Here is an 11,491-nt window from a genome sequence, read left to right on the forward strand (position 1 = left end):
AAATTAACCCCTAACATTCTGTCAGAAATTAACCCCTAATATTCTGTCTGAAATTAACCCCTAATATTCTGTCTGAAATTAACCCCTAATATACTGTCTGAAATTAACCCCTAATATTCTGTCTGAAATTAATCTCTAATATTCTGTCTGAAAATAATCTCTAATATTCTGTCTGAAATTAACCCCTAATATTCAGTCTGAAATTAACCCCTAATATTCTGTCTGAAATTAACCCCTAATATTCTGTCTGAAATTAACCCCTAACATTCTGTCAGAAATTAACCCCTAATATTCTGTCTGAAATTAACCCCTAACATTCTTTCTGAAATTAACCCCTAATATACTGTCTGAAATTAACCCCTAATATTCTGTCTGAAATTAACACTAAGATTCTGTCTGAAATTAACCCCTAACATTCTGTCTGATATTAACCCCTAATATTCTGTCTGAAATTACCCCCTAATATTCTGTCTGAAATTAACACTAAGATTCTGTCTGAAATTAACCCCTAATATTCTGTCTGAAATTACCCCCTAATATTCTGTCTGAAAGTAACCCCTAACATTCTGTCTGAAATTAACCCCTAATATTCTGTCTGAAATTAACCCCTAATATTCTGTCTGAAATTAACCCCTAATATTCTGTCTGAAATTAACCCCTAATATTCTGTCTGAAAGTAACCCCTAACATTCTGTCTGAAATTCACAACTCTCACAAAAAGTTCAACATCTATAATGCAGGTATTTACAAGGACGCAGAGATGGTAAAGGTATGTAAAGTAATGTGGTAAGACTGCACTACCCCCAGGAGGATGTAAGACTACACTACCCACAACCCCCCAGAACATATTAGAGACAAGAGCAGAGAATATAAATACATATTCTCAACCCATTCACATTATTAATTGCCTTCTTTTGGAACACTTAGAATATGAAGGCCTTGAACAAAGTTCCTAAACATTCAAGAAAATCTGAAAATGATTAATGAACCAGTCTTATACTCAAGGTGAAATGTAAATCTATCTGCACCATGTTAGTTTCCTACTCTGACATCCATGGGAAAACACACTGAGACAGAATGCCTTGTTAACACAAAATGCCAACTGAGCATTTTAGAACAAAGCAACAAGGTTGGGCTAGTCCTCACTACACCCAGCTGTCCTGAGACTAACTGACCCAGCACAAGCAGGTGTGTGTGTGTGTGTGTGTGTGTGTGTGTGTGTGTGTGTGTGTGTGTGTGCGTGCGCGAGCGCGTGTGTGTGTGTGTGTGTGTGTGTGCGTGCGCGAGCGCGGGAGAGAGAGAGAGAGAGAGAGAGAGAGAGAGAGAGAAAGAGAGAGAGAGAGAGAGAATGGGTTAGATAGACCTGTAGTTTATACCAGCCTAAATCTGTACTGAGTAAAGATAACAGCCGTTCTCCGCACCACGGAACGTTATAAAATGGAGTCAACGGGTGCCCGTTCATTCAAACAGTCATACTTCTCAAATCATGACCATAATACAACGTCTGTATTATGACATAAATATTGATAGGGAGTTGAATATAGCAACGATGATATTGCGTATTTTGGAGGAGAGATGGAATTTACATTTCCTTCTGCCTCTTGAATTTGTCCAAATTCTATTTCTCATACATTTTAATATCGAGGGATATTTCACTTTCTCTGGTCATAGGAATTGAATTGGTGCACGAGGAAGAAGTAATGCAGTGTCACTTGAGTTTCAACATCAGCTGGAAGACTGTGTCCCCTTTTCTCAGCGGGGGGAGGGAAAGCAGAGGGACGGCGAGTCGGGTGAAAGGCGCAAAAACGTCATACCTGTCGGTTTAGCGGGACAGGAAAGTAAGAAACACCGTGAGGGCAAAAGAAAGCCAACAGGACTGTATGCGTTGATATGGTGATTTCAGTAAACAAACAGTGCAAGTCAACATCTGGTAGAAAACAACGCAGCAAAAGTTGAAATATTTGAACTCTGGCTACAAGTCCCGTCTACGGTGGCGGGTGACTGCATTCACAACCAGGCTCAACGGTATTTACGGCCGTGCTCACATTGAAAACAATGACATCCTGGTTGCCGGATCTACCTCCTACCATCTAAACGCAGCATCACTTCTGCCCTGCCTCCCTCCCTCTCATCAGACTGGCCATCAGATGCAGGCCACCAGTCCAATAAAAAGCTATTTATTACGCTCACTCAGCTGTGCCTCACAATACATGTATTTATTTAGCTAGGCAAGTCATTTAAATACAAATTCTTATTTACACTGACGGCCTAACCCGGACGACGCCGGGCCAATTGTGCGCAGCCGTAAGGGACTCCCAATCACGGCCGGTTGTGATACAGTTTGAAATCGAACCAGTGTCTGTATTGATACCTCTAGCACTGAGATGCAGTGTCTTAGACCTCTATGTCACTCGGGAGCCCTAATAGTGTGTGATCATATACCAACATGTTTTTTAAAGATATTTTCAAAATGTTCTGAAAACAACAACATTGGCAGTGCAATTCAACTACTGCCAATATATATTGGACCTATAGCTTATTTTATAAACATCATTTCTAGTAGGTTAATGTTGCATACGTTTGTGTTTTTAAGTCATGGTTTAAACAAACATATGAACTGTAGATCTTGGCTTGCTTTTGGACTCAGAAAGAGCTCTTGACTCAGAATAGGTTGGTGACTACTGGTGTAGATGATTGTTCAAAGCAGTTTTCATACCTTTATTCTCGTGCCTTTGAATGGGTTCTGTACGTGAAATAGCCCGCAGGCTCGAGGCTTTCAATTTGTCACAACGACCCAAGTGAAGCAACTGAAGTCTTGGCCTGACTTTTACAGAAATGAAATACTTTTAATGTAGAAAACATCTGGGCAGATTATTGTCGCAGTTTTGTTTATTTTTGTAATGATAGATTGCTTGAATTTTAATCAGGTTTATATAATTTCACACGAAGAATTTGGTCTGGGGTTTTGACACGGACACTGACAAGAACATTTCCTAAGACCTTGTCATCAAAAATCCCCCTTGCGCGTTCAGTCAGACGTGGTTTTCCAGCTGCAGACGGTTTTATTTTGAGGTTCGGAGGCGCCCTCCTATCCAACCGAAGTCTGTAGTGGAGAGAAGTTTAGCAACTCAGCGCGCTGAGAGAAGCGGGTCCCATTTTCCGTTGGCAGGAGAGCTGAAGCTCACTAGCCGTGCCGAACAGAGCCGAGCAAACAGACAGAGTCACTCCGGTGGAGGGGACACGAGAGCAGAGGAGAACTGGCTTGGTGGTCTAGACTCTTTCCCGTGCTAACCCATAGTCTGTTGTGATGCGCATTCCCGTAGATCCCAGTGCCACGCGGAGGTTTAGCCCGCCGTCCAGTAGCCTCCAGCCGCTCCCGGCCAAGATGAACGAGCTCAACACGCCGTCCGGGACCGGTCAGCAGGACAGCACGGTGCCAAGGCTGCGCCTGCAGGAGAACCGCAGCATGGCAGAGATCATAGCGGACCACCCGGCCGAGCTGGTCCGGACTGACAGCCCCAACTTCCTCTGCTCCGTCCTGCCCTCTCACTGGCGCTGCAACAAGACGCTGCCCGTCGCCTTCAAAGTAAATACCACTCTCTTCTAGTACTGTATACTTTGTAATGAACAGAACACTTTCTTTCTTTCTGTATTCGTTCTATTGAATATTGAGAGAAAAGGTCTGACTGAATTCCTCTTGGCGTTTGGATCAAACACATGTGTTTATATTTGTATAAAATATTATTGCACTGCCCTTAAATGCGCATTACAAATTATGAGCTTGAATTTCAGTTTCTGCAAGAATTTTTGTCTATAGCAGGTCTGCACAATTTACCGTTGTAGTATTTCAGCAAATTAGAGTGAGAGACATAAAGACGTACCGTGCGTCTTTCAGGATATAATTAACAAAGCATGATTGTTTAAAGTTTATAATTGGGAGCAGAGAGGAAACATGTCGGATATGTTTCATTAACATGTTGGATATGTTTCATTAACATGTTGGATATGTTTCATTAACATGTTGGAAACCTTAGTTCATATGACACATCTCTGTTATTGTCTCTGTATGGGAGACAGACTGACAGACAGGCTGGTGGAGGGGACATTAGAATCATGCTGTTGTGTCTCTCACCGCCATTAGATATTATTTCCTAATTCTACTTATTGAAATAATTATATTGCTCTCTATTCAAATTAACTTAGAAAATGGGGGACATTTTAGCATTGTTCTATTAAAAGTTTTACTCTTAATTGTAATTTAATTAGACAACATAATTAGGTAAAATGCATGCAGCTTCCATAATATTACCAGTGGCTTACACTAAATAAACCATAAAATAAGTTTGATAGAAGATATGTTTTCCCTCGCAATTCTAAAACGTCATCTATTGGTTGGAAAGTTATATAAATGAATAACGGATGTTGACTTGTAGGCCTAATGCATCACATACATGACAGGGAGCACCAGTTCTATTACCTTCCATTAAAACAATTCATAGTTGATTTTTGATGTGTACATTTATTTTATTTTATTGTGCCTATATGTTTATATTTTTCCTTTTGACATATTGATATCGGCCATCAAAGGCCGATATCAGCTACTGCTGAACTCTGTTCAATAAAGGCCTTTCAATTTAATACTAATAGAATTAAAACTGACAGAAGATGAATCTAATCTGTATATTAAATATGTATATTAAATATGTATATTAAGTGTTATTACAGAGATCTACGGCCCTGTCATACGACCCAATCATTAGGTGTTTATAATAAACCTTTGTTGTGTTGGTACTCTACGTTCTAATTGGACCACTTCTCGTGTTATTACAAGGAGTTGTTAGTTGTAGTTCCACCGTTGTTATGCAACGTGTTAACCTGTAGTCATGGTGATAAAGGATCTGTCCTCCAGCTATCTGGGGACTCAACACGATAAAGTAATGACTCTCTCCCTCTACAGAATGGATTCACTTACTTGTCTTGTGTTTTTAAGAGATTCTGAATTTTCTCACAGTAAATTAAGATCATTTTTTTGGATTCATATTTCTAGAACTGAACCTCAGGAATATTTTGTTAGTGAGAAGGTCTCAGCCACAGCAATTTTTTTTTTTACAAAGTACAGGTCCTCGTGGAAATATATAACACACGGTCTTATGGAATTATATTACACATGGAAATATATAACATGGTCTTATGGAATTATATAACACACGGTCTTATGGAATTATATTACACATGGAAATATATAACACATGGTTTTATGGAATTATATTACACATGGAAATATATAACACATGGTTTTATGGAAATATATTACACATGGAAATATATAACACATGGTCTTATGGAAATATATAACACATGGTCTTATGGAAATATATAACACATGGAAATATATAACACATGGTCTTATGGAAATATATAACACATGGTCTTATGGAAATATATAACACATGGTCTTATGGAATTATATAACACACGGTCTTATGGAAATATATAACACATGGTCTTATGGAATTATATAACACACGGTCTTATGGAATTATATTACACACGGTCTTATGGAATTATATTACACATGGAAATATATAACACATGGAAATATATAACACATGGTTTTATGGAATTATATTACACATGGAAATATATAACACATGGTTTTATGGAAATATATTACACATGGAAATATATAACACATGGTCTTATGGAAATATATAACACATGGTTTTATGGAATTATATTACACATGGAAATATATAACACATGGTTTTATGGAAATATATTACACATGGAAATATATAACACATGGTCTTATGGAAATATATAACACATGGTCTTATGGAAATATATAACACATGGTCTTATGGAAATATATTACACATGGAAATATATAACACATGGTCTTATGGAAATATATAACACATGGTCTTATGGAAATATATAACACATGGTCTTATGGAAATATATAACACATGGTTTTATGGAAATATATAACACATGGTCTTATGGAAATATATAACACATGGAAATATATAACACATGGTCTTATGGAAATATATAACACATGGTCTTATGGAAATATATAACACATGGTTTTATGGAAATATATAACACATGGTCTTATGGAAATATATAACACATGGAAATATATTACACATGGTCTTATGGAAATATATAACACATGGTCTTATGGAAATATATAACACATGGTCTTATGGAAATATATAACACATGGTCTTATGGAAATATATAACACATGGTCTTATGGAATTATATAACTATATAACACAAGGAAATATATAACACATGGAAATATATAACACATGGTCTTATGGAAATATATAACACATGGTCTTATGGAATTATATAACTATATAACACAAGGAAATATATAACACATGGAAATATATAACACATGGTCTTATGGAAATATATAACACATGGTCTTATGGAATTATATAACTATATAACACAAGGTCTTATGGTGTCACGTTCTGACCTTAGTTCTTTTGTTATGTCTTTGTTTTAGTATGGTCAGGGCGTGAGTTGGGTGGGTAGTCTATGTTCTTTTTTCTATGTTGTGGTTTTGTGTTTGGCCTGGTATGGTTCTCAATCAGAGGCAGGTGTCGTTCGTTGTCTCTGATTGAGAATCATACTTAGGTAGCCTGTTACCACCTGTGTTTTGCTTCAACGTTCAGGACTGTTAGTTTTGTCATTTTATTGTTTTTGTTCAGTGTTCAGTATTGCTATTAAAACAATATGGACACTTACCACGCTGCACATTGGTCCTCCTCTTCTTCCACCCACGACGAGCGTTACACATGGAAATATATAACTCATGATCTTATGGTCTTATGGAAATATATAACACATGGAAATATATTACACATGGTCTTATGGAAATATATAACACATGGTCTTATGGAAATATATTACACATGGTCTTATGGAAATATATAACACATGGAAATATATAACATGGTCTCATGGAAATATATAACACATGGAAATATATAACATGGTCTCATGGAAATATGTAACACATATGCCCATTATTTCCTGCCAAGGCAGCAGCTACTCTTCCTGGGGTTTATTATGGATCCCCATTAGTTCCTGCCAAGGCAGCAGCTACTCTTCCTGGGGTTTATTATGGATCCCCATTAGTTCCTGCCAAGGCAGCAGCTACTCTTCCTGGGGTTTATTATGGATCCCCATTAGTTCCTTTCAAGGCAGCAGCTACTGTTCCCGGGGTTTATTGTGGATCCCCATTAGTTCCTGTCAAGGCAGCAGCTACTCTTCCTGGGGTTTATTATGGATCCCCATTAGTTCCTGTCAAGGCAGCAGCTACTCTTCCTGGGGTTTATTATGGATCCCCATTAGTTCCTTCCAAGGCAGCAGCTACTCTCCCTGGGGTTTATTATGGATCCCCATTAGTTCCTGTTGCCAGGGCAGCAGCTACTCTTCCTGGGGTTATTATGGATCCCCATTAGTTCCTGTGGCAAAGGCAGCAGCTACTCTTCCTGGGGTTTATTATGGATCCCCATTAGTTCCTGCCAAGGCAGCAGCTACTCTTCCTGGGGTTTATTATGGATCCCCATTAGTTCCTCCCAATGCAGCAGCTACTCTTCCTGGAGTTTATTATGGATCCCCATTAGTTCCTGCAAGGGCAGCAGCTACTACTCCTGGGGTTTATTATGGATCCCCATTAGTTCCTGCAAGGGCAGCAGCTACTACTCCTGGGGTTTATTATGGATCCCCATTAGTTCCTGCCAAGGCAGCAGCTACTCTTCCTGGGGTTTATTATGGATCCCCATTTGTTCCTGTCAAGGCAGCAGCTACTCTTCCTGGGGTTTATTATGGTTCCCCATTAGTTCCTGCCAAGTCAGCAGCTACTCTTCCTGGAGTTTATTATGGATCCCCATTAGTTCCTGTCAAGGCAGCAGCTACTCTTCCTGGGGTCCAGCAACATTAAGGCGGTTACACATATAACGTTACCATACATTCATAACAGATTTCACAACATATTAAAATGTATTTATATAGCCCTTCTTACATCAGCTGATATATCAAAGTGCTGCACAGAAACCCAGCCTAAAACCCCAAACAGCAAGCAATGCAGGTGTAGAAGCACGGTGGCTTGGAGAAACCCCCTAGAAAGGCCAAAACCTAGGAAGATTCCTAGAGAGGAACCAGGCTATGAGGGTATTAAGTGTGTGCCCTCTGGCCTCTACTCTACTACCACATATCTTCAACCAGAATCCATATGTACATGCATGTATAGTGTGTATGTTATTGTGTGTGTGTGTATGTATGTGTCTTTGTCTATGTTTGTGTCTCTTCACAGTCCCTGCTGTTCTATAAGGTGTATTTTTATCAGTTTTTTTAATCTAATTTTAGTGAATCCCTCTGCCTGTTAGTTTATTAGGGTTTTGTAGTATAGTGAACGCAGCCCTCTGCCTGTTAGTTTATTAAGGTTGGCCATAAAACAGGAATGTCTTGCAATCCAACAGTTGCATGTCCAAATCTCATTATTGACAACTTTACCATGTTATCAACTTTGCAACTGCTTACTACTTTTAGCTACTTTTATTAAACTACTTGGCATATTAGCTAACCCTTCCCCTAACCATAACCTTAACCCTTTTAGCTAAGTACTCATCTTAACCCTAACCTGAACCCTAACCCCTAGAGCTACAGTTAGCCAGTTAGCTAATGTTAGCGTTAGCCACCTAGCCACCTAGCTAACTTTAGCCACCTAGCCACCTAGCTAGCGTTAGTCACCTAGTCACCTAGCTAGCGTTAGCCACCTAGCTAGCGTTAGTCACCTAGCCACCTAGCTAGCGTTAGCCACCTAGCCACCTAGCTAGCGTTAGTCACCTAGCCACCTAGCTAGCGTTAGCCACCTAGCCACCTAGCTAGCGTTAGCCATAACAAATTGTAATTTGTAACATATCATACAAAATGGATGATGGACATCCACACATACCGGCAGGTAGCCTAGTGGTTATAGTATATAATGGTGTCATGGAAAAGTAACCGAAAGATTGCGAGATAGAATCCCCGAGCTAACAGAAGTAACAATCTGTCGTTCTGCCCCTGAACAAGGCAGTTAACCCACGGTTCCTAGGCCATCATTGAAAATAAGAATTTCTTCTTAACAGACTTGCCTAGTGAAATAAATACCATATGAAATGTAACAAATCAAACTGAATGGAGTGTCTTGGCTTTACATACAGAATGATAGGAAATTCTCTGAGACTGTGTTGAGAAGGAAGTAATTCTAGTTTGAATTCCATTTTAGCTGGGTCCTGACTATTTAATAGTGTCAGTAATGATCAAATGGCTGAGGTGGTTTGAATAGGGTTGAACAATACCGGAAAACCTGCAAGGAATTTCACAAAATTAGGTCTGAAGTTGATTTGAGTCCGTTCTCCTCCTCCTCTCGCCTCCTTCACTCTCTTCATCAATCCTTTCTTCCTCTCATTCTCCTCCTCCTCCTCCTCCTCCTCCTCCTCATCCTTCCCAGGTTGTGGCATTGGGAGAGGTGACTGATGGGACGGTCGTCACGGTGATGGCAGGGAACGATGAGAACTACTCGGCGGAGCTGCGGAACGCATCGGGAGTGCTGAAGAACCAGGTGGCTCGCTTCAACGACCTGCGCTTCGTGGGCCGCAGTGGACGGGGTCAGTGTCTATATTACCTAGATCAGTATCTATGTCTCTATATCTATGTTATTACGGCCCGAGCTTCTAAGGATGCAGATCGTTTCAAACTGAATTTGAAATTGGGTTTTTATTTGGATCATGGTGACATTATTTCTGATCTGTGTTGGATCATGGTGACATTTTTTTAAAACTGTGTTGGATCATGGTGACATTAATTCCATGCCTCTGCTAGTATTTCCATGCCTCTGCTAGTATTTCCATGCCTCTGCTAGTATTTCCATGCCTCTGCTAGTATTTCCATGCCTCTGCTCCCCTCTGGGAATAGGGCACCCCTCAGCAGGAAAAACAAAACTAGACAAGAATTTGTGCCAGGTGTGATATCCCTCCTAAATAGCTCGGGCTAATGTTCCTATCGACTCCATAAGGCCAGTAGGCTAGTATGTTTATTGTAATGTTTTTTTCTTTATTTATTATAATTATTATTATATTTTTATTTTTTATTATTGGTATGTAACTGTTATGAAAATGTTATTGGCAATTTTTGTTGTTGTATTTAAACGCCACTTTAAATGTGTACATGACACTGCAACAACATTTCCCCACGGGGACAATAAAGTCAGGAAGTCAGGAAGAAGACTTAATAACCTTAAGGTGCTGGACCTGGTGAATCACAGAGAGCTTGGGGTCATAACTGATGCAAGACCATTCACCCATCGCTGTGAACTATATAACATGGTCTAGTGGCCCTCCTTCCTCCCAGAACACACTGGTACATATTTGTGTACAAGGCAGTGCTTGGCCTCTTCCGTACATAATGTATCTTTCCTACTCAATAACAACATCACAATCCTACAGCCTCCACTCTGTCAGTGCTCTAATTCACAGGTCCTAGGGCAAGGACTGAAATGGGGAAACAATCATTCTCCTACAACGCTCCTTGGTCTTGGAACAAACTAAAAAAGACTTTCAAACTTGAGGAGAGGGTGTCTCTGTCTTAGTTGAAAACTTTGATAGAAGACAATATAATTGAACGTTGTGATTGTTTTTAATGTTTCGTATTGAAGTATTGTGTTCTTGTGTTATGTGTACACACTGATGACTTCCTGCTGACCTCTTAACAGGTCCCCTTCCAAAAAAAGGTTTCTAACGTCAAGGTTTCTAACTGTACACCGTACTGACCTCTTGACAGGTCTTCTTCTGGTTAAATAACTGAACTCAGTGTCTATATTTCTATATCTAATACCTCTATATTATAAAAGAGGTCAGTATCTATACTATTAAAGAGGTCAGTGTCTATATATCTATACTATTAAAGAGGTCAGTGTCTATATCTCTATATCTATACCTCTATATTATTAAAGAGGTCAGTGTCTATATCTCTATACCTCTATATTATTAAAGAAGTCAGTGTCTATCTCTATATCTATACCTCTATATTATTAAAGAAGTCAGTGTCTATCTCTATATCTATACCTCTATATTATTAAATAGCTCAGTGTCTATATCTCTATACCTATACAGCTATATTCATAAAGAGGTCAGTCTCTATCTCTATATCTATACCTCTAGATTAGTAAAGAGGTCAGTGTCTATATCTATATATCTATGCCTCTATATTATTAAAGAGGTTGTTGTATATCTCTATATCTATACCTCTATATTATTAAAGAGGTCAGTGTCTATCTCTATATATATACCTCTATAATAGTAAAGAGGTCAGTGTCTACATCTCTATATATCTACCTCTCATTATTAAAGAGGTTATTGTCTATATCTCTATATATCTATACCTCTACATTATTAATGATGTTATTGTCTATATCTCTGTA

General features: G+C 38.9%; 1 protein-coding gene across 1 annotated transcript; it reads left to right on the top strand.

The window, feature by feature from the left end:
- Positions 1-3,307: 3,307 nt before the first annotated feature.
- On the top strand, positions 3,308-10,540 carry LOC139415457 (runt-related transcription factor 1-like). Its single transcript, XM_071163548.1, has 3 exons — positions 3,308-3,586; positions 9,524-9,686; positions 10,518-10,540. Exons 1-3 carry the CDS (start codon positions 3,308-3,310, stop codon positions 10,538-10,540), a joined length of 465 nt encoding a protein of 154 aa, XP_071019649.1.
- Positions 10,541-11,491: the final 951 nt, after the last annotated feature.

This window comes from Oncorhynchus clarkii, chromosome 8 (genome assembly GCF_045791955.1).
Source record: "Oncorhynchus clarkii lewisi isolate Uvic-CL-2024 chromosome 8, UVic_Ocla_1.0, whole genome shotgun sequence".
NCBI classification, from domain to species: Eukaryota; Metazoa; Chordata; class Actinopteri; order Salmoniformes; family Salmonidae; genus Oncorhynchus; species Oncorhynchus clarkii.